Source organism: Hemitrygon akajei, chromosome 1 (genome assembly GCF_048418815.1).
Source record: "Hemitrygon akajei chromosome 1, sHemAka1.3, whole genome shotgun sequence".
NCBI classification, from domain to species: Eukaryota; Metazoa; Chordata; class Chondrichthyes; order Myliobatiformes; family Dasyatidae; genus Hemitrygon; species Hemitrygon akajei.
This window is the reverse complement of record NC_133124.1, coordinates 62,998,795-63,022,773: the sequence shown is the minus strand read 5'-3', so window position 1 is coordinate 63,022,773 and position 23,979 is coordinate 62,998,795. Positions and strand designations below refer to the sequence as shown.

The following is a 23,979-nucleotide window of genomic DNA, read 5'->3' as shown; positions in this document are numbered from 1 at the left end:
TTCCTTTTGCTTGTTTTTTCTTTCCGCTCTTTTCTTTAAGTGTTTTCTCAGATAAATACTTTGTGGAGATGTGTGATATATATGATTAAATGATATATATGTACAATGTCTGAATTACATCTTATGGAAATGTTTGATGAACTTCAATAAAAAAATAAATTACACATGAAATAGGGAATATACAAGTCTCATGTGATATTTATCTGGAATAGGACATCATTTTAAGTTTGATAGCCTGCTTAATTTGCTGTTGCCATAAGATAGAAGGGAAGGGACTTCATCATAACTCTTGCAATCAGTTGGCCACAATAGCTAAACTTATAAGGATAGCTTGCCCTTTTTTAATCAAAGAATGTTATTCAGTGCTGCCTAACATTTACTCTTCACCCTTGAATTAAATCCATAATATAACAATGCAATATATGTCATTGCAATTTAATTGTACCTATTGTTGCAAGATTGGAATGCAGGCTGGTCAGTAGCCTCAGAATTTCTAAACGGAACCTGTAACTGCACACTCCACTTCCAGTTTCCTAATGATGATCACAGGCTTGTGCTCCAGGAGTGAGATGCTTGCGTTCACTGGAAAGGTAAAGGTAGAAGGCAGTAAGGTGCACCCTCTTATACCTCACCTGATACCTTTTCATAGCAGGATGTATGTGAGGGTTTTGTGGTGGAGTAAGAACAAATAGCTTATTGGAGTTGATTAAATTTGATGGAAAAAACATTGCCTGATAAGGTTAATTTAAGTCTGAGTTGTATTGTTTGAGTCCATGTCAGATATTTTCAGTGCCAAAAGTTTGGTAATGTAGCAGCTGTGTGCAGGGATAAAAAGTGGTGTTGGAGATGTGCTGGAAAATAAGATTGTGGTAATCGTGGAGAAGGCATGTAGCAATTGTGGAGGAGAATGTAGCTCTGCTTATGCAGGGTATCCTGTGTAGAAAAGGAATGTGGAAGTGCACCGTGTTCAGATAGAAATCAGTATATCATATGCAGAGGCTCTTCAGAAAACACAGAAGACTCTATCAATTAACCTATAAATAGCCAGAATACAGTTAAAGTCAGAATGTAAAGTGCATAATTTTATAACAAAGAATTTGTTACTTTCATGGCAGATATGGTAAATTGTACAGTACAAATTAAAAGTAGGACAGAAAAAAATATATTAATTATATTAAAAGCTGCAGAAAATCATCTGGAGATAAGAGTTAACTCTAGAAGTTATTAATGATGCTTTACAGGGAGGGTTAAACAATATTCAGACTACAAATTTTTCCTAATGTTTTTTGTCTTTTTTTTTCTTATGCTGTTTCTGTCCTTTTTTCTTACGATGGAACGCTGGAAGATTTTGAAGCTCATAGTATTGTGTGGGTTGAGGTGATACACATGTGAAAGGGTGTATATGGTGTGCTTGTATGATGCTCAGCAGGTGGATGAAGAGATTATGGAAGGATTAGTAAAGATCTTGCAAGAACCATTAGATTCTGGTATGGTTCTGGAGGACTGGAAAATTGCAAATGTCATTCCACTGTTCAAAAAGTGTGAAAGGTAGAAGAAAGGAAATTACAAGCCAGTTAGTCTGACATCAGTGGTTGAAAAGATGTTGGAGTTGATTGTTAAGAATGAGGTCTCAGGGTATTTGGAAGCACATGAAAATAGGCCAAAGTCAGTATGGTTTTCCTAAGGGAAAATCTTGTATGCCGAATCTGTTGTTCTTCTTTGAGGAAATAACAAGCAGGATAGACAAAGGAATTTAGCAGAAGGGAAATTCGATGTTTGTGCCATCAGGTTGAGGCTACCTCGACAGAATATAAGGTGGTGCACCTCTACCCTGAGAGTGGTTTCATTGTGGCAAAAGAGGAGGCCATGGACTGATGTGCTTGAATAGGAATTAAAATGGAAATTCTGCTTTTGGTGGATGGAGTGGAGATGCTCAACAAAGTAGTTCCCCAAGAGACATTGAGTCTCAGCAGTGTAGAGGAGGCCACATAGGGAGCATCGGACATAATAGACAACCCAACAAATCTGCAAGTGAAGTTTTGGCTCACCTGGAAGGACTGTTTGGGGCCCTGAATGGAAGTAAGGCATGAGGTAAATGGGAAAATATAGTACATCTGTCACTTGCAGAGATGTAAGCAAGGAGGGAGATTAGTGGGGAGGGATGAATGAGCAAGGGAATCACAGACGAACCAATCCCAGTGGAAAGTGGAGAGTGGTGTGGGGGGGGGGGTGGAGGGGTTAGGTAAAGTTGTGTTTGGAGGTAGGATCCTGTTGAAGATGGTGGAAGATGTGGAGACTGATCTGATGGATGTGGAGGCTCATATGTTGGTAGATGAGGACAAGAGGAACTCTTATCTCTATTAAGGTGGCAGGAAGATGGGATAATTGTGAATGTTTGGAAAATGGAGGAGATGCAAGTGAGGGGAAAATCAATGGTGGAGGAAGGGAAACAGCATTCTTTGAAGAAGGTGGAAGTTAGCGGTATATTTGATGAAATTGAGAACTCAGCATGGGTGCATGAAGCAGCACCAATGCAGTCATCAAAGTAGCACAGAAAGAGTTGGGGGGCATTATCAGTGAAGGCTAAGAACATGGACATAACCAATTAAAAGGCAGGCATAGCCATTTTGCTTTCCTTATTGCCACTTTATATGACATCTGCTGTGTGAATGATAATTCAATAACTTTTCTTACTAAATTCTGTTCTCATGCATTAAAGTTCATGTGGTAATTATTTAAATACAGTGTAGATTATCTTCCATGCTATTGAACTTTACTTACAACTGATAAGCCTTAGTAATTCCCTCACACAACTCTCAATCGAGACTGATTGTGATTTGGGAGTTCATGGTTTCATTTACAACTTTAAATACAACAATTTTTCATATGATACTTTGATGCATTTTTAAGGCATTGAGGCTTTATAAGCAATTGGTCAGACCGTACAATGCATTGTTAGCAGTTTTGGCGCCCTTATCTAAGAAAGGACATGCTGGTTTTGGAGAGGGTCCAGAGAATGATCCAGGATTGAAAGGGTTAATGCATGTGTTGCAATTCATGGCTCTGGACCTGTACTCGCTGGAGTTTAGAAGAATGAGGGGGAATCTCATGCAATTTACTGAATATTGAAAGACCTAGGTAGATTGGACATGGAAAATATATTTCCTGTGGTGTGGGAGTGAGTCTAGGACCGGATGCCACAGCCTCAGAATAGAAGAACATCCCTTTAGAACAGAGGTGAGGAGGAATTTCTTCAGTGTGGTGAATCGGTGGAATTTATTGGCACACATGGCCGTGGAGGCCAAGTCATTGGAAATATTTAAAGTGAAAGTTGATAGGTTCTTGATTAGTAAGAGTGTCAGAGGTTACAGGGAGAAGACATTAGAATGAGTTTGCGAGAAATAATAAATCAGCCATGATGGAATGGTGGCGTTGACGATGGGCTGAATGGCCTACTTCAGCTCCTGTGTGCTTTGGTTATCACAAAACGAATCTATGTATTTTTTGAATAAATATATCTTTATTATAGCCAATTTGGCAATGCATAATGAATACCTATACTGTTACATCTGTGCTAAGCGGCATCGCACTGCATTAGTTCAAAGGAATCACTGTGTAACTGCTGGTGCTGGCAGTATCCACAGGTCCTCTTTGTCTTTATATGTTTTTGAAGGCGGATCAGTTGATGATGTTTAAACTCCCAATTTTTAGGTGCTTTCTGTCGTACACATTATCTGGTGTCTGCGAACTTGTGCAGTATGCACGTAGGTGATTTTAGTCTTGATTACATGCTCTTGGTTGCTGTTGTAGAATGAACCATTACTCAGGCTTATCAGTTGTAAGTAAAGTTCAGTAACGTGGCAAATATTCTATTCTGGATGCTCCCAGCCAAAACACTGGGTTCATTCCGCGCTGGATACTCACAGCCAGACGCCTGGGCTCCGTCGGCAGACAGGGCAGCGGCGGTCCAACAGGGAGAGCCGCTTCTCCACAGGTCCGGCAATGTTGACCTCTGGAGCAATTCTGTATGGAATTTCCCTGTGACACTGTGGCTTCTCTGAACCTATTTGGTCGCCTAACACGTCCCAACAATATTCTGGGTAATTGGCTGTTTTAAATAACTTCTAGGTGGGTTGGTAGAAAACTCGGGGCACGGAATTAATGGATCTTATGCGATAATGAACTATAATAACAGTATGGACTCTCACAGATCCCTAGGTTCTCTCTGCTTGATATTGTAGTTGAGCCTGCTCTCTGGTTCCTTACAGCCAGATGTTTGAGCTCAGCCTGCTCTGGACGGTGTGTATTTCGACCGGGAGATGTCTCTATATCCTCGGAAGCGACGGAATGCGAGGGTGGCCGGCCGGCCGGCGGCGCTACGGAGCGGGAGCGGGAGCGGAGGCGGAGAGGATGGCGGCGGTATGCTGGCTGGGTGTCACTCGCTCCATGTTCAAAGCCGCAGGGAGCAGCCGAAGATGCAATTGGAGAGTAGGTTTTCTTGGCTTCACTGGGTCCAAGTTCAAAGCTAAGGTAAGTGCCTGATCGGGGGAGTTTCCGCTGATTCGGGATTTCCAAAGGAGGAGGAGCGGACCAGATCTCTGGTCAGTGGCCTTACGGTTGCTTGCCGCTTCATGGTTTAGGGCTGAGAGGCTTGTGCCACAACCTCTGCTGTACAATAGGAGCAGAAACAGGTCTCCCGGCCCCTCAAACCTCCACCTCCGGTCAGTATCAGCATGGCCTGTGCCACTTGTCCGTAACCCTCAATTCCTTGGTCTTTCAAATATTTATCTGCTTCCACCATAACTGTATCTGATCTGGCCCGTAACGGCATCACTTTAACTGTATCTAATGATCCTCCACGCTCTGGGGTAGAGAATTCCAGAGAAAAATTACCTTGCACTTCAGCTTTAAATGACTGGGCCTTTTATAGCTATTGTCCCCTTATCCACGTCTCTGACTTAGTGCAAATATTTGAACTTCACATTTAAACCCTGAACTGAACTGTCTAGCCTCTCTCAGTAGTGCAAGTTTCTCCCCTGTAATTAGTCTGATGAATTTCCTTTGGATTGCTTTATATTATGTGGTTCTTGCACTTTCAGCATCTGACTTCTGCCAAAAATACTTTACCCTCTGCTGTAAGATTATAATTAATATAAATAATGTGGAATAAAATCTTTACTTCCAGGTTCATCAAGATATGAGTTTTAACTTAGAAAATGTAAAGAGGTTGCTATAACCACTATGAACATTTTATAATTCTAAAAAAGAATATTAATTTATAATTCATTTGGAGTAGAGAGAAAATCTGGTTGACTGGACTAGCACTGCAAGTGAATGGTTGCTGATTAATTCCAGGATGATGTTTGAGGTGACAATTTTGGATATGACCTAAATTTTTCACTGTCAGTTCTTGGGATGCACTTTCCATGTTTGTTTTGAAACAGAAAGACAACATAAAGTTTTTACTTCACTAATTAAAATTCTGTTTCTGCTTATTTGCAGTCTTAATTGCTTACACGTCCTGTGTAACTGCATTTTTGACGTCTCAGTGTCGGAATTCAGAATCAGGTTTATTATTGCTGACATTTTGTGTGAAGTTTGTTTTTGCAGCAGCACTAAGGTGCAAGACATTAAAGAATTACTATCAGTTACATAGAACGTAGAAATCTATAGCACATTACATGTCCTTCGGCCCACAATGTTGTGCCAACCATGTAACCTACTCTAGTAGCTGCCTAAAATTACCCTACTGCATACCCCTTTATTTTTCTAAGCTCCATGTACCTATCTATGAGGCTCTTAAGAGACCCAATTGTATCCGCCCCCACTGCAAAAATATTTACAAAATAAATAAACAGAACAAAAAATGAATGATGAGGTTGACAGTTCAGAAATCTATTGACAGAGGAGGAGAAGCTGCTTAAACGTTGAGTGTGGGCATTCGGGCTCCTGTACCACCTCCCCCGATATGGTGAGGGTCTTTAATGATGGATGGTGCCTTGAGGCACCACCGTTTGAAGCTGTCCTTGGTTTTGGCAAGGGCTGTGCCAGTGATGGAATTGACTGAGTTTACAACCCTCAGCAGTCACTTAAGGTGCTGTTTCTTGGAGCTTCCGTACCAGCTGTGATGCAGCTGGGAAATGTGGAGGTTGTTTAGGGAGCACCTGCGTGGGGTTCTGGATAGGTTTGGCCCATTGAGACAGACAAAGCATGGTGAGGTGAAGGAACCATAGTTGACAAGAGATGTGGAGCATGTAATCAAGAGGAAGAAGGAAGCATACTTGGGTTTAGGAAGTAAGGATCAGACAGGGCTCTGGAGACTACAAGGTAGCCAGGAAGGAGAGCTCCCTTGCATGAGAAAACCTTGGCAAGCAGGATTAAGAAATATCCAAGGCATTCTGTACACATGTGAAGAAGAGGACAATGACACAACTATGGTTGACAAGGGAAGTCAAAGCCAACATAAAAGCACAAGAGAGGGTATGTAATAGAGCAAAATTGAGAGGTTAGAGGATTGGAAAGCTTTTAAAAACCAACAGAAGACAACTTAAAAAAAGCGATAAGGAGGGAAAAGATGAAATATGAAGGTAAGCTAGCCAATAATATCAGAGGATACTGTTAAGTTTTTTCAGATATACTGTATAAAGAGTAAAAAGAGGCAAGAGTAGATATTGGACTGCTGGAAAATGATGCTGGAGCGAAATGGGAGGACAAGAAAATGGAGGATGAACTGAATAAATATTTTGCATCAGTCTTCACTATAGAAGACACTAACAGTATGTTGGATTTCAAGAGTGTCGGGGATAGGAGTGAGTGTGGTTGCTATTACTAGGCAGAAGGTGCTTGGGAAGCTGAAAGGTCTGAAGGTAGATAAGTCACTGGGACTGAATGGACTGTGCCCCAGGGTTCTGAAAGAGGTAGCTGAAGAGATTGTGGAGGCATTAGTAATGATTTTTCAAGAATCAGTAGATTTTGGAATGATTCCAGAGGACTGCAAAATTGCAAATGTCACTCCACTCTGCAAGAAGGGAGGAAGGCAGAAGAAAGAAAATTAGAGGCCAGTTAGCCTGAACTTAGTGGTTAGGAGGATGTTGGAGTCTTTTGGTAATGATGTTTCGGGGTATTTGGAGGCACATGATAAAATGGGCTGTAGAGCGCATGGTTTCCTTGAGGGAAAATCTTGCCTGACAAATCTGTTGGAATTCTTTGAGGAATCAAAAGCAGACTCAGTGCATGTTCTGTACTTGGATTTTCAGAAGGCCTTTGACCAGGTGCCACACATAAGGCTGGTTAACAAGTTAAGGGCCCATGGTTTTGCAGAAAAAATACCAGCATGGATAGAGGATTGATGATTGGTTATCAGGAGGCAAAAAGAGGGAATAAAGGGAACCTTTTCTGGCTGGCTGCCGGTGACTAGTGGTGCTCCGCAGGGGCTGGTGTTGGGACAAATTCTTTTTACAGAAAATGTAAAATTGGATGGCAGAGTTGAAGTCATTGTGGCCAAGTTTGAGGACGTTACAAAGGTAGATGGAGGGGCAGGTAGTGTTGAGGTAACAGAGGGGCTGCAGAAGGACTTAAGACAGATTTGGAGAATGGGCAAAGAAGTGACAGATGGAATGGTATTGGTAAGTGTATGTGTATGCACTTTGGTAGAAGGAATAAAAGTGTAGGCTATTTTCTAAACAGGAGAAAATTCAAAAATACAGGGTGTAAAGGGGCTTGGGAGTCCTCGTGCAGGATTTCTTAAAGGTTAACTTGCAGGTTGAGTCGGTGGTTAGGAAGGCAAATGCGATGTTAACATTCACTTTGAGAGGACTCAATTATAAAAGCAAAACTGTAATGCTGAGGCTTTGTCAGGCACTGGGAAGGCCTCACCTGGAGTTTTGTGAGCAGTTTTGGGCCCCTTATCTAACAAAGGATGTGTTGACATTGGAGAGGGTTCAGAAAAGATTCATGATAATGATTTCTGGCATGAAAGGGTTATTGTATGAGAAGTATTTGATGGCTCTGGGCCTGTACTAGCTGGAATTGAAAAGAGTGAGCGGGGATCTCATTGAAACCTGTTTACCAGAAGGATGTTTTCTATACTGGGGGAGTCTAGGACCAGAGGGCAGAACCTCAGATAAGAGAGATGATGGTTTAATACTGAGATGAGGAGGAATTTCTTTCACCGGGGGGTGGTGAACCTGCGGAATTTGTTGCCACTGGTGGCTGTGGAGGTTAGGTCATTGGGTATATTTAAGGCAGAGGTTGGTAGGTTCTGATTAGTGAGGGTGTGAAAAGTTGTAGGATAGAGAATGGGGTTGAGAGGGAAAATGGATCAGCCATGATGAAATGTCAGAGAAGACTTGATGGGCCAAATGGCCCAATTCTGCTCCTGTGTCATATAGAATGTCTCTATGGTGCTGAGAGTAATATGAAGATCATTATCCTTGAGATCTTGTGTTTAAATTCTTGTCTAACTCCCTATACTCATTCTTCTCTCTTGTTTTGCCTATATTATTTGTAGCAATGTGTACAATGAATGACCTTTGAATGTTTGTCAGTCCCTTCAAGAGCTTCTGCAGTTACTTAGAGACATTCTTGACCCTGGCAGCAAGGAGGCAACACCATTGTGGCATCTCTTCTGTGATGACAGAATCTCCTGTTTTCACTTGTAACTATCATTGTCTATCAATGCTGTCTTTAACTCGGTACAGTGCAGCAAAGTTTAGATCACTTGCTTCTACTCAGAATAGCATTTCAATTTTAATTCCTGATTTGGAAGGTGATAACAATTGGGATTTAAGAATAGTGGAGCAGAGAACTCAGAATCAATGATGTAAGTGAAATGAATTCAAAAGGGGAGAGAAAAGTATCAAGTAAATTAATGTTTACAGTCAACTTGACTGGCTGATCAATTCTTCATTTACTCTTAACACTTTATATTTGATTTCCTCCGGCAGTTGTTCACACCAAATATTTTCACAATTGGCAAAGCACTGAGAGCAAGTACTACACAGAGGGTAATGAACCTAGTCTTGCAGAGAGAGGCAATTATCTATAATTTTCCTGGATTGTGGAGACTAAATCACTGCAGGTATTGAAAGAGGAGAAAAAATTAAATCTTGAAAGATTGGGGAATTAAGGATTATGGGCAACTTGTACAAAAGAGGAGTTTGAGTTCTGGAGCAGGTCAGCCTTGATCAGGATCATACTGAATGGAAGTTTCGGCTAAATCATCTTATTTTTCCTGTTGTTTACTTTTCCACACTGTTTGTGTGGCTTAGCGCAGTGTTTTTATCCAGATGAACAAATTTATCTTTGTTTTTATGATGCACTCAATAAACATGAGAAAGAATACTTTAACAGCAATAGCATATAAACTTGTTCTGTTAACCAAGTGTCCTATTGGCACACAGGTAGAGAACCTCATTATTTCTCGTACTATTTATTTATCGTAACTTGTCATAATTTTTATGTCTGGCTCGGTACTGCTGCCACAAAACAACAAATTTCATGACATGTCAGTGATATAAACCTGATTCTGAAAATAACACTTCAAAATATTATTATGAGTTTGGGGTTTTCTTTTTATAGCTATCATATTTTCTCTTCTGCCTAGGTTCAGGAAGGTGCCTTAAATTTAGGAAGAGGATTCACTCTGATGTTACTGACCTTCCTAGGTTATAAGACATACAAAAATATTCCACGAGCATTATTAGTTTATGCTAATCAAACAGGTAAACCTACCTTATCTGAAGGTTTGCATTACAATGTTCTTTGCAGAGTGTCTGTTGATTTACAAGTTGACGAATTTTACGGGTATAGTAGGTATGGTGGTACGATATCATGATTATTACTGGATCAGTAAATTGGAGACATGGGTGTACGGTCCGGAGCATAAGCGGTTCTGGATTCAGTTGATAATTTAGAATAAAAATTCACCTAGTAATGCTTATCATAAAAACATGAGACTGGTGTTTTTTAAAAATAAAGATTCATTCATCATGTGTATATCGAAACATAATTAATTGTATCATTTTATTAACAAGCAACTGGGGGCAGCCCACAAGTGTCATAACTTTTAAGTGTCAAAAGCTTTTATAGATATGTGAAAAGAAAAAGATTGGTCAAGACAAATGTAGGTCCCTTACAGTCAGAAACAGGTGAATTGATCATAGGGAACAAAGACATGGCAGACCAGTTGAATAACTACTTTGGTTCTGTCTTCACTAAGGAGGACATAAATAATCTTCCGGAAATAATAGGGGACCGAGGGTCTAGTGAGATGGAGGAACTGAGGGAAATACATGTTAGTAGGGAAGTGGTGTTAGGTAAATTGAAGGGATTAAAGGCAGATAAATCCCCAGGGCTAGATGGTCTGCATCCCAGAGTGCTTAAGGAAGTAGCCCAAGAAATAGTGGATGCATTAGTGATAATTTTTCAAAACTCCTTATATTCTGGATTAGTTCCTGAGGATAAAAATGGCATTAGGGGATACGGTGAGTGAGCAGGTAAGTGGACATGAGGCTAGGATTAGATCAGCCATGTGATCTCCTGGACCAGTTTTCGATAGCCTGGATGGGTCGGAGAGGAATTTTCCAGATTTTTTCTCCTCAATTGGCAACTCGGTTTTTTTTTCCCCGGGTGATCACATGGGTTTGGGCGGGATGAATAAAAAAATAAAATGGGCGGCATGGTGCCCTGTTGGTTGGCACTGTTGCCTTGTGGGATTCGGTGAAAACTAGAGTTAAGATTGGATCAGCCATGATCTTGTTGAATGGCGGAGCAGGCTTGAGGGGCCGATTGGCCTACTCCTGCTCCTATCTCTTACGTTCTTATGATTGGAGGGTGGCTAATGTAACCCCACTTTTTAAAAAAGGAGGGAGAGAAAAACCGGGGAATTATAGACCAGTGAGTCTGACATCGGTGGTGCGGAAAATGCTGGAGTCGGTTATCAAAGATGTGATAACAGCACATTTGGAAAGAGGTGAAATCGTTGGACAAAGTCAGCATGGATTTGTGAAAGGAAAATCATGTCTGACAAATCTTATAGAATTTTTTGAAGATGTAACTAGTAGAGTAGTTAGGGGAGAGCCAGTGGATGTGGTATATTTAGATTTTCAAAAGGCTTTTGACAAGGTCCCACACAGGAGATTAGTGTGCAAACTTAAAACACACGGTATTGGGGGTATGGTATTGATGTGGATAGAGAATTCGTTGGCAGACAGGAAGCAAAGAGTGGGAGTAAACGGGACCTTTTCAGAATGGCAGGCAGTGACTAGTGGGGTACCGCACGGCTCAGTGCTGGGACCCCAGTTGTTTACAATATATATTAATGATTTAGATGAGGGAATTAAATGCAGCATCTCCAAGTTTGCGGATGACACGAAGCTGGGCGGCGGTGTTAGCTGTGAGGAGGATGCTAAGAGGATGCAGGGTGACTTGGATAGGTTAGGTGAGTGGGCAAATTCATGGCAGATGCAATTTAATGTGGATAAATGTGAGGTTATCCACTTTGGTTGCAAGAACAGGAAAACAGATTATTATCTGAACGGTGGCCGATTAGGAAAAGGGGAGATGCAACGAGACCTGGGTGTCATTGTACACCAGTCATTGAAGGTGGGCATGCAGGTACAGCAGGCAGTGAAAAAGGCAAATGGTATGTTTGCATTCATAGCAAAAGGATTTGAGTACAGGAGCAGGGAGGTTCTACTGCAGTTGTACAAGGCCTTGGTGAGACCGCACCTAGAATATTGTGTGCAGTTTTTGTCCCCTAATCTGAGGAAAGACATTCTTGCCATAGAGGGAGTACAAAGAAGGTTCACCAGATTGATTCCTGGGATGGCAGGACTTTCATATGAAGGAAGACTGGATCGACTAGGCTTATACTCACTGGGACTTAGAAGATTGAGAGGGGATCTTATTGAAACGTATAAAATTCTAAAGGGATTGGACAGGCTAGATGCAGGAAGATTGTTTCCAATGTTGGGGAAGTCCAGAACGAGGGGTCACAGTTTAAGGATAAAGGGGAAGCCTTTTAGGACCGAGATGAGGAAAAACTTCTTCACACAGAGAGTGGTGAATCTGTGGAATTCTCTGCCACAGGAAACAGTTGAGGCTGGTTCATTGGCTATATTTAAGAGGAAGTTAGATATGGCCCTTGCGCCTAAAGGGATCAGGGGGTATGGAGAGAAAGCAGGTACAGGGTTCTGAGTTGGATGATCAGCCATGATCATACTGAATGGTGGTGCAGGCTCGAAGGGCCGAATGGTCTACTCCTGCACCTATTTTCTATGTTTCTATGTAAAAGAATTAAACCATTGATGAAATTGACTGTCATTCTCAATCTGCCATCATAGCCATATACTACCTTGCGATTCACTTTCTTGCAGGCAAATAAATACGATAGAGTTTAAGAAAAACTATACATAACAAAGACAGGAAAATATATGAAGACCTGTGATACTCAGGAGCAGTAACGATATCCATTATTTACATCAATGTCACTGACAGTAAGAGTATCTGCAGGTATCAACATTAGAAATTTTGCAGTTGCTGTAGGTCCAAAGCATTGAACACAAAATGTTAGAGGCTCTCAGCAGGTCAGGCCGCATCTATGGAGCTGAATGAACAGTCGATATTTTGGGCTGAGACCCTTCTTTATGACTTGAGAGGAAAGAAGAAGATGCCAGATTTTTTAAAAAAAAGAGGGGGAAAGGAAGGAGGATGGCTAAAAGGTGACACCAAGTGGGTGGGAAAGATAAATGGCTGGAGAGGAAGGAATCTGATGGGAGAGAAGGATAAACCATGGAGAATGGGAAGATAGAGGGTAACCAGGGGAATTGATAGGCAGGTGGGAGTAAATAAGAGGCCAGATTGAAAATAGAAGAAGAAGAAGGGAGGGGCAGGGAATTTTTTTTTACCAGAAGGAAAAATCGATGTTCACATCGTCAGGTTGGAGACTACCCAGACAGAATACGAGGTGTTGCCCCTCCACCCTGAAGAGTGGCCTCATCATGGCACATGTGGAGATCACGGACTGACATGTTGGAATGGGAATAAGAATTAAGAAGGTTGGCCACCAGAAAATTCCACTGGGAAGCGGTTCTCCAATTTACGATGGTCTCACCAACGTAGAGGAGGCCATATTGGAAGCATCAGATACAATAGACATCCTCAACAGATTCACAGATGAGGGAGGAGGTGAATGGACAGGTGTAGCACTTCAGCACATGGAAGTGCCAGAAGGGAGATTAGTGGGGAGGAACCTATGGACAAGGGAATCATAGAGGGAGCAATTCCTGTGGAAAGTGGGTGGGGGGAGGGAGGAGGTAAAGATGTGTTTAGTAGTAGAATCCCTTTGAAGATGGCGGTAGTTGCAGAGAATGATGTGTTGGATGTGGAGTCTCATGGGTGGAGGTGAGGACAAGAGGAACTCTTATCACTGTTAAGGCAGCAGGAAGATGGAGTGAACACGGATGTCTGGAAAATGAAGGTAATGCGGTTGAGGACAGGCAGCAGTGGTGGAGGAAGGTAAATCCCATTCTTTGAAGATGTCCTGGGAACAGAGTCGTTAGATATGAAGGAACTGGAAAAAGTAGTATTTTCACAGGAGACTGGGTGGGATGAAGTTATAGTTAAGATAGCCTTGGGAATTGGTGGGTTTATAAAAGACATCAGTAGACAGTTTGTTGCAAAAGATGGAGTCAGATTGAAAAAGAGGAGAGTGGTGTCAGAAGTGGACCAAGTGAATTTAAGGCCAGGGTGGAAGTTGGAGGCGAAGTTGACGAAATTAATGAGCTGAGCATGGATGCATGATGCAGCACCAATTCAATTGTCAATGTAGTGAAGGAAGTATTGGGGAGCATTACCAGGGAAGGCTTGGCACATGGACTGCTCTATGTAGCCACAAAAAGGCAGGCATATCTGGGCCCATGGCTACCTCATGAGTCAGGAGAAAGTGGGAGAAGCCAAAGGAGAAATCGTTGAGGATGAGAACCAGTTCTGCCAGATGGAGGAGGATTGGTTGGTTCTTGAGGGGGAAAAAAGCAGAGATCTTTAAGGCCTTTTTGATGGGGTATAGAAGTATATAGGGACTGGTGAAAGGATGTCTAGTCAGAAATAGGGAATTGAAAGTTTCTGAGGAGATCGGGAGCATGTGAAGTATCATGTATGTAGTAGGAAGGGACTGAACCATGGGGGATAGATTGGAGTCAAGGTATGAAAGAGCAGGCAGAGGCAGTGTGCCTACCTGCATACTCAGGTATGTGGATCTTGGGTAGAAGCAAACTGTGTGGTGTAAGGGAATTATGAATTTGGTGACAGTGGATGGGAGTTCTCCAGAGTTGATGAGGTCAGTGATGGTGTCAGAGACAATTTTCTGATGGGTGGGTGTGGATCCTCTTCGAGTGGTAGGTAAGAGGAGGTGTCTGAGAGTTGCTGCTTGTCCTTAGCAAGATGGAGGTTAGTCCACCACGCTACAGTGCACCCCGTTTATGGGTTTGAAAGGTTACAGGTAGGACTGGTGTGGAGAGAATGGAGGGCAGTGCGTTTAGAGGGAGCAAGGTTTGAGGAGGAGTGAGGAATGCTGAACTTGAGCTGGTTGACATCTTGTCGGCAGTGAGATGTGAAAAGATCTAGAGCAGGCAGAGAACCTGCTTAAGTTCATAATGACACTGTGTGAGTGCGTGACCAATTTGTTTGAAGCAGCAGTGGAGATTTCTTTCTTAGTAGGTTGTCCTTTTTTTAATGGAATGATACAGGGGAGAACTCAGCTCATCATGTCTGTATTGGGTGTCCTGTTCTGTAACCATAACTATTAAAAAAAAAAGACAACAGTTCAATTGTTGAATATTTTTGTCTTGATCATATTAGAAAGCAGCCTGATTTAATAACTTCTTGTAATTGATGTCTTTTTCATTCATAGTTGCATCTGTATGGAAACTGCATTTTGACCCATAATTCATATCTACAATGAATCATGGATCACAATTCATATCTGCAAAGGTCATTCAGGAAGAAAACTGTATTTTTAAATTCTTACAAATGGACGAACAGCAATATTTTATGATTTTAGTTTCTTATTCCAACTTGCTTTTCTGTTTGCATTTGCAGTGGAAGAGATAATAGACCAGGCTGACTATCTTTATGGGACTGGAGAGGTGACTAAGCTTTATCACCTTCTTATCGAACACAAGAACAGGTATAATACACTGATCATATTGACAGTATTTTACACATTTACTGTATGTACAAAATACTAATACAGTACTAATAGATGTGTGTGTGTGTGTGTATATATATATATATATATATATATAATTACTCTTAAGTATAAATAGGAGTCATTTACTGTACACTTGAGCAGAGGTGTGTTATGTGCACACATTATGTTTATCTTGAATGAAATGTTAGTACTCTAAGCAAATCAAGCTGATTGTATGTGGCACAGTGATGGTGAATTGGAGGAAGGAATATTTTGATACGATTGAAACAGCAGATTGAATTCTTTTGAAGCATGAAGTACCTCTGTGATGGGAGTAGAAATTCATCTATGGTCATGTTCTAAACAATCAGTATAGTGGAGTATGCATTTTCTACAGAAATCATTTTGTGAATGGATTTTGAAATGCTTTTGTTCTATATTGTGTGTTAGAACACACAGCTATGAAAATATTTGTATTCCACAGACTGTTAGCAAGGTACCCAATAATTATTATTTTGGAAGTAGATAATGGTTAAGTATTTCATAAGCGAGATTGATATATGCTTTTCTAGTGATATGTGTATGATGAGGAAAAATTATAATAACAAGTAAATCATAAACAGAAGAGATTCTGTAGATGCTGGAAATCCAGAGCCACACAAACAAAACATAGGGTATTCACCTTCTACCCCATGCATATCATTCTCCACAACCTCCATCATCTTCAACGGGACCCTAGATTCAAACACATCTTTACACCCCCCCCCCCCAAGCTCTCCACCTTCTGCAGGTGATTCGCTCGCCCATTCGTCCCTTCCCACTAATCTCCGTCCTGGCACTTATCCATCCCTGCAAGCAGAAGAAGTGCTACAACTGCCCATTCACCTCCTCACTCATCTCCATTCAGGGCCCCAAACAGTCCTTCCAGGTGAGGCAACACTTCATCTTCGAATCTGCTGGGGTTGTCTACTGTATCCAGTGCTCCCAATATGGCCTCATCTGCATTGGTGAAACCCGATGTAGATTTGGGGACTGCTTTGTCAAGCACCTTGGCTCCATCTGCAAAAAGCAAGAAGTTCCATTGGCCAACCATTTTAATTCTAATCCCCATTTCCATTCTGACATGTCAATCCATGGCCTCTACCATCATGATGAGGCCATTGTCATGAGGAGCAACACCTCATAATCCATAAGACATAATAGCAGAATTAGGCATTCAGCACATCGAGTCTGCTATGCCATTCCATCATGGCTGATTTATTATCCTTCTCACTCCATACTGCCATCTTCTCCCTGTAACCTTTGACACTCTGACCCATCAAGTTCTACCAACCTCCGCTTTAAATATGCTCAATGACTTGGCCTCCGCAGCCACCCATGGCAATGAATTCCACAGATTCGCCACTCTTGGACTATAAAGAAATTCCTCCTCATCTCTGTTCTAGATGTACATCCCTCTATTCTGAAGCTGTGCCTCACCCACTATCCTAGTCTCACCCACTAAAGGAAACATCCCCCCCATATCCACTCTATCTAGGCCTTTCGATATTCACTTGCTTTCAATGAGATTCACCTCTCATTCTTCTAAGCTACAGCAAGTACAAGCTTAGATCCATCGAACTCTCCTTACATGTTAACCGTTTCATTCCTATGGAACTCCTCTAGACCCTCTCCACTTCCAGCACATCTTTTCTTAGATATGGAACCTAAAACTGCTCACTAAACTCCAAGTGTGATCTGACCAATGCCTTATAAAGCCTCAGGATTAATCTTTGCTCTTACAGTATATTCTAGTTCTCTCAGAATGAATACTAACATTGCATTTGCCTTCCTTACCACCAAGTTAGCCTTTATGGAATCCTGGACAAGGATGCTCAAGATCCTTTGTACTTCTGATTTTGAATTCTTTCCCCATTTAGAACATAGTTAATACCTTTATTCCTTCTACCATAATACATATCCACATACTAGATTCCATCTGCCACTTCTTTGCCCATTCTCCCAATCTGTCTAAGTCCTTCAGTGAACTCTCGGTTTCCCAACACTTTCTGCCCCTCCACCTTAACCATAAGACATAGGAGCAGAATTAGGCCATTCAGCCCATCGAGTCTGCCCCGCCATTCCTTCATGGCTGATCCCGGATTCCACTCAACCGCATACACCTGCCTTCTCACCATATCCTTTGCTCTGACCAATCAGGAAACTGTCAACTTCTGCCTTCAATATAGCATTGGACTTGGCCTCCACCTCAGTCTGTGGAAGAGCATTCCACAGATTCACTACTCCCTGGCTAAAAAAAAAAAACCTCCTGGCCTCTGTTCCAAAGGGTTGCCCCTCAGTTTTAAGACTGTGTCCTTTGGTTCTGGATACCCCCACCATAGGAAGCATCCTCTCTACATCCACCCTATCTAATCATTTCAACATTCAGTAGGTTTCAGTGAGATCCCCCCCCCCCCCCAATATTCTTCTGAATTCCAGTGAGTACAGACCCAAAGCTGCCAAACACTCTTCATATGTTAACCCCATTCATTCCTGGAATCATCCTCATGGACCTCCTCTGGACTCTCTCCAATGACAACACAAACTTTCTGAGATATGGGGATTTTAGGGAGTCTTGCACGAGGACTCCTAAGTCCCTCTGCACCTCTGATGTTTGAACCTTCTCCTGGTTTAGACAATAGAAACCACAACCAAAGGAGTTGAATGACTTCAGACCTGTTGCCTTGACGTCGCACGTTATGAAGACCATGGAGCGGCTGATAATACAGAATCTGAGGCCACAAACCAGGCACGCCCAGGATCCTCTTCAGTTTGCGTATAAGGAGAAGGTGGGAGTGGAGGATGCTATCACGTATTTGCTGCACAAATCACTCTCTCACCTAGAGGGGGTCAGTTGTGCTGTGAGGATTACATTCCTTGACTTCTCTAGTGCCTTTAACACCATCCAGCCCAAGATCTTAAGGCACAAACTAACGGAGATGGGAGTAGACTCTCACATGGTGGATTGGATAGTGGACTACTTGACAGATAGACCTCAGTATGTGCGGTTGGGAGACTGTAGGTCTGACACGGTGGTCAGCAGCACAGGAGCGCCGCAGGGAACCGTACTCTCTCCGGTCCTGTTCACCCTGTACACATCAGACTTCCAATATAACTCGGAGTCCTGCCATGTGCAGAAGTTCGCTGATGACACGGCCATAGTGGGGTGTGTCAGGAATGGACAGGAGGAGGAGTATAGGAAACTGATACAGGACTTTGTGATATGGTGCAACTCAAACTACCTGCGTCTCAATATCACCAAGACCAAGGAGATGGTGGTGGACTTTAGGAGATCTAGGCCTCATATGGAGCCAGTGATCATTAATGGAGAATGTGTGGAGCAGGTTAAGACCTACAAGTATCTGGGAGTACAGTTAGACGAGAAGCTAGACTGGACTGCCAACACAGATGCCTTGTGCAGGAAGGCACAGAGTTGACTGTACTTCCTAAGAAGGTTGGCGTCATTCAATGTCTGTAGTGAGATGCTGAAGATGTTCTATAGGTCAGTTGTGGAGAGCGCCCTCTTCTTTGTGGTGGCGTGTTGGGGAGGAAGCATTAAGAAGAGGGACGCCTCACGTCTTAATAAGCTGGTAAGGAAGGCGGGCTCTGTCGTGGGCAAAGTACTGGAGAGTTTAACATTGGTAGCTGAGCGAAGGGCGCTGAGTAGGCTACGGTCAATTATGGATAACTCTGAACATCCTCTACATAGCACCATCCAGAGACAGAGAAGCAGTTTCAGCGACAGGTTACTATCGATACAATGCTCCTCAGACAGGATGAAGAGGTCAATACTCCCCAATGCCATTAGGCTTTACAATTCTACCGCCAGGACTTAAGAACTTTTTTAAAAAGCTATTATTAATGCTTTTTGAGATAGTGATTTAGATGCATATCATATTTTTTACTGAGTTAAGTATTGTATGTAATTAGTTTTGCTACAACAAGTGTATGGGACATTGGAAAAAAAGTTGAATTTCCCCATGGGGATGAATAAAGTATCTATCTATCTATCTATCTAGTCTGCACTATTGTTCCTTTTACCAAAATGCATTATTGTACATTTTCCAACACTCTTATTTTATCTGCCATATTTTGCCCATTCTTCCAATTTGTCTAAGTCCTGCTGCTTCTATATTCCCGCTCCATGCCTCCTGTCAATCAGCCAATCTTCTATCATCGTACTGGTATCTTCCCTGTATACCAAGGGCTCTTATCTTGTTAAGAAGCCTCATGTGTGGCTTTATGTCTGAAAATCCTGGTAACAACATGCACTGACTTCCCTTTGTCTATCCGGCTTGTTATTTCCTCAAAAATTCCAACGGATTTGTCAGGCGAGATTTCCCCTTAAGGAAATCATGCCGACTTTGGCCTATGTTATCATGTTTCCAAGTATTCCGAGATCTCATCCTTACTAAAGGACCCCAACAACCACTCTAGTTGAAGCTAACCTATAATTTCCTTTCTTCCACCTCCCGCCCTTCTTGAAGAGTGGAGTGACATTTGCAATTTTACAGTCCTTCCAAACCATTTCAGAATCTAGTGATTCTTGAAAGATGTCTCCATAATCTCTTCAGCTACGTCTTTCAGATCCCTTGGGTGTAGCCCATCTGGTCCAGGTGACTTACCTACCTTTAGACCTTTCCAAAGCACCTTCTCCTTAATGATAGAAACTACATCCATTTCTAAACACAAAGTACACTGCAGATGCTGTGGTCAAATCAACACGTACAAAGAAGCTGGATGAACTCAGCAGGTCGGGCAGCGTCTGTTGAAATGAGCAGTCAACGGATGCTGCCCGACCTGCTGAGTTCATCCAGCTTGTTTGTACATGTTGATACATCCATTTCTGCCTGACACTCTCAAATTTCTGGTTTTCTGCTAGTGTCTTCCACAGTGAAGACTGATACAAAATACTTAAGTTTGTCTGCCATTTCTTTGTCCTCCATTACGGCATCTCCTGCATCATTTCCAGCAATCCATGATCCACTCTCGTCTCTCTTTACTCTATACATTATACTTCACTGTACCTGCATATCACCACCCCTGCCCCATGCCCCTCATTTCCTTTCTCCTGTGGTCCGGCTTTTCACCAGTCAGATTCCTTCTCCAGCCCTCTACCTTTTCCACCTATCACCTCCCAGCTTCTTACTTAATCCCCCTTCCCCCACCCACCTGGCTTTACCTATCATTTTTGAGTTTGTACTCCTTCCTCACCCCAACAATTATTCTGGTTTTGTTCCCCTTCCTTTTCAGTCTTGATGAAGGGTCTTGGCCCGAAATGTCAATTGTTTGTTTATTAGGTGCTGCCTGACATGCTGAATTTCTCTAGTGTTTTGTGTGTGTTGCTAATAAAGAGCAATATCAGAATCTGAAATGGGTTCTGGCCCAAATAATTGCTGGTTCAAATTCAGACATTTTTATTAACTGTAACTTTCATTTACAATTGGAAACTCTCCGTGCATTATTATGACACAAGAATACATAATTTATTTTGCAATTACTGAGAGGAAAAAAAAGTTGGTTGTTAATCTTTTGAAATTCCTAGTGTTTTTTTTTAAAGTGCTGTGTTTGCTGAAAATTGGGTGTGTAACTATTTTCATTTTCTGACAGTTGAAGTGATTTTCCTGATTCAAAAGCAGAAGTCTGTAAATAGAACACACTTTGGAGGAAGGTTTTATCATTATCATTGGGCTTTAGCATCTTAAATTACTGATGTGAAGTTGTGTGATGCAGTGACAGTGATTGGTGATGGTTTCACCATTGTTTGGAATATAGTACTGAAGTTTACAATAGCTAATAGCATTCTGTGTTTCACCTAGTATGAATGGCGAGCTTCTCTGGCGCCTTGCTCGAGCATCACGTGACTTGGCTCACTTAGTAAGTACTTCTGTGGAAAAGAAGCAGCAACTAACTTATGAAGCCTTGGAGTTTGCCAAAAAGTCTCTAGAAATAAATGAACAGAGCTTTGCAGCTCATAAGGTAATGTTTCATTTTATTGTAAACTATTTCAATTTTCCCCCATATATTGTCTTAATGCTTTTTTAAATTCTCGTACAGTGGTACGCGATATGTATCAGTGATGTTGGAGACTACGAGGGTATCAAGGCAAAAATAGCAAATGCTTATGTCATTAAAACACACTTTCAGGTACAGTAACATGCATTTATCTATTTTTATGAAGATTTATCTTTTAATAAGATTGAAACCTTAATTCAGAATATTTTTGGGAAGCTATTATACATAAGTAAAGCTAAAAGTGTACTTTACTGCATTACAAAAGGACCAAAATTCTAAGTGGTATTTTTAAAACACGTGGATCAATATTAAAAAAGGATTATGAGGAGGACATCTTTAAAAGAAGAGTGGAGGAATAGGTCACCAGTTTTTAGAGGAGTGCAAAACACCATCTATAAATTCATAGATGACACCACTGTCAGTTGATGTTGAGGTGGCAGAGAGGAGTGAGGTGGATCAGCTGATTGAGTGGTGTTACTATTACCACCTCGCACTCAATATCAGCAAGACCAAGGACTTGACTATGGACTTCAGGAAGGAGAATTTGGGAGAATGTGCACATTGAGGGGTCAGTGGTGGAAAGGGAGAACAGCTTTAAATTCTTGGGTATCAGTATCTCGGGGTATCTGTCCTGGGCACATTGCACTTACACAATCATGAAGAAGGCATGGCATTGGCTCGACTTTGTTAAGGGTTTGAAGAATCTGGTATGGCATCAAAGACTCATGCAGATCTTTATCGATGTACACTAGAGAACACTCTGACTAGTTGCCTCACAGCTAGTATGGAGGCTCCAGTGTACAGGATCACAAGAGACTGCAGAGGGTTAACCAGCTCCATCTCAATCACAACCTTGCCACCATTGAGGAGGTTTCCAAAAAGTGATGCCTTTCATTAAGGACTGTCTTTAATGAGGGTCCTTTATTAATTATTAATGACCCACTCCATCCAGGAAATGACGTCTAGCTCCTTGTTACTACCATTAGGGAGGAAGTACAGGAGCCTAAATGTCCCCACACAATGATTCAAAAACAACTTCATCCCCTTCACCATCAGGTTTCTGAACTGTCCATGAACACTATGTCAATATTCCTTCTGCTTTACCACTACGTATTTGCAATTTATAGCACTGCATTGCTGCCGCAAAACAACATACTCTTCGTTCATATTGAGTAATAATAAACCTAATTCTGAGTAGCCCTGACTTCTGCTTTATCTTAATTAATCTGTAACTTTAATTCTCTTTATTATGTACACAGAAGTGATTACATTCTTAGCGATTGTTGCTAAAATTCCTTGGTCTTCTCAGGGTTGTGGTGAGAGAAGTATTGTACCTTTCATTTGGAAATACTGGTAATATTGTCGCAATTTCATTTTTTAAAATTTCATCCTCATTTTGTTTGAAATAAATGATTAATCAGAATAAATTGATCTAAGCTGCTTAGAAATTAGAGTTTTAGATAATATGCTAAATTGGATAATATGGTAAATTGGATCAGCAAATTTGCTGATGCTACAAAGATTGGAGGTGTATTGGACGGTGAGGAAGGTTTTCAAAGCTTGCAGAGGGATTTGGACCTGCTGGAAAAATCGGCTGAAATATGGCGGATGGAGTTTAATACAGACAAGTGGGAGGTATTGCACTTTGGAAGGTAAATGGCAGGGCACTGAGGAGAACAGAGGGATCTGGGAATACAGATACAAAATTCCCTAAAAGTGGCATCACAGGTAGGGTCATAAAGAGAGCTTTTGGTACATTGGCCTTTATAAATCAAAGTATTGAGTATAAGAGTTGGAATGTTATGGTGAGGTTGTATAAGGCATTGGTGAGGCCGTTTGGAGTATTGTTTGCAGTTTTGGTCACCAAATTACAGGAAGGATATTAATAAGGTTGAAAGAATGCAGAGAAGGTTTACAAGGATGTTGCCGGGACTTGAGAAACTGAGTTACAGAGAAAGGTTGAATAGGTTAGGACTTTATTCCCTGGAGCGTAGAAGAATGAGGGGAGATTTGATAGAGGTATATAAAATTATGATGGGTATAGATAGAGTGAATGCAAACAAGCTTTTTCCACAGAGGCTAGGGGAGAAAAAAACCAGAGGACATGGGTTAAGGGTGAAGGGGGAAAAGTTTAAAGGGAACATTGGAGGGGCTTCTTCACACAGAGAGTGGTGGGAGTGTGGAATGAGCTGCCAGATGAAGTGGTAAATGTGGGCTCACTTTTAACATTTAAGAAAAACTTGGACAGGTACATGGATGAGGGGTGTATGGAGGGATATTGTCCAGGTGCAGGTCAGTGGGACTAGGCAGAAAAATGGTTCAGCACAGCCAAGAAGGGCCAAAAGGCCTGTTTCTGTGCTGTAATGTTCTATGGTTCTATGCTGAATCTGCACAAACTTTTAAGAAAGAAGAATGTGATGGCACTTTGTGATGACATTTATGTGCTGGCCCCAGTATAGATCCTGTGATATAATTATGCCAAGGAATTTAAAGTTACTGACGACCCTCTCCAGATAAAGATGTTTGTCATCTTCCCAGTTCCTTAGAAGCTGCATTTGCCTGCTTATATTGATTTGTAGGAAATATAACCTCATTTTTGCCTGGATGATTGGTGGGGACACACATAGCAACATAGAGACTTCTAAAAAGATTTCCCAGGATACCACGAAAGTTGAAAGATTAGGTATTATTATAGATTGGAGTAACATAATTAAAAACAATGACTAATTTATTGA

The 23,979-nt window shown here is 41.6% G+C and overlaps 1 protein-coding gene across 3 annotated transcripts in view; it reads left to right on the top strand.

Annotated features, from left to right (window-relative positions):
- The first annotated feature begins 3,963 nt into the window (after window positions 1-3,963).
- The window catches only part of rmdn1 (regulator of microtubule dynamics 1), a 34,451-nt gene continuing 14,435 nt past the window's right edge, over window positions 3,964-23,979 (top strand). For 2 of the 3 annotated variants that reach the window (XR_012098783.1, XM_073044309.1), the window contains exons 1-6: window positions 3,964-4,100; window positions 4,269-4,530; window positions 9,605-9,722; window positions 15,100-15,187; window positions 21,049-21,208; window positions 21,287-21,376. Coding sequence is in view for 2 of the 3 variants with exons in the window: in XM_073044309.1 (XP_072900410.1) it covers window positions 4,273-4,530; window positions 9,605-9,722; window positions 15,100-15,187; window positions 21,049-21,208; window positions 21,287-21,376 (714 nt within the window). In the remaining variant the exon portion in view is untranslated. The remainder of the gene's footprint in view (window positions 4,101-4,268; window positions 4,531-9,604; window positions 9,723-15,099; window positions 15,188-21,048; window positions 21,209-21,286; window positions 21,377-23,979) is intronic. The other variant, XM_073044318.1, reaches the window with a different exon arrangement.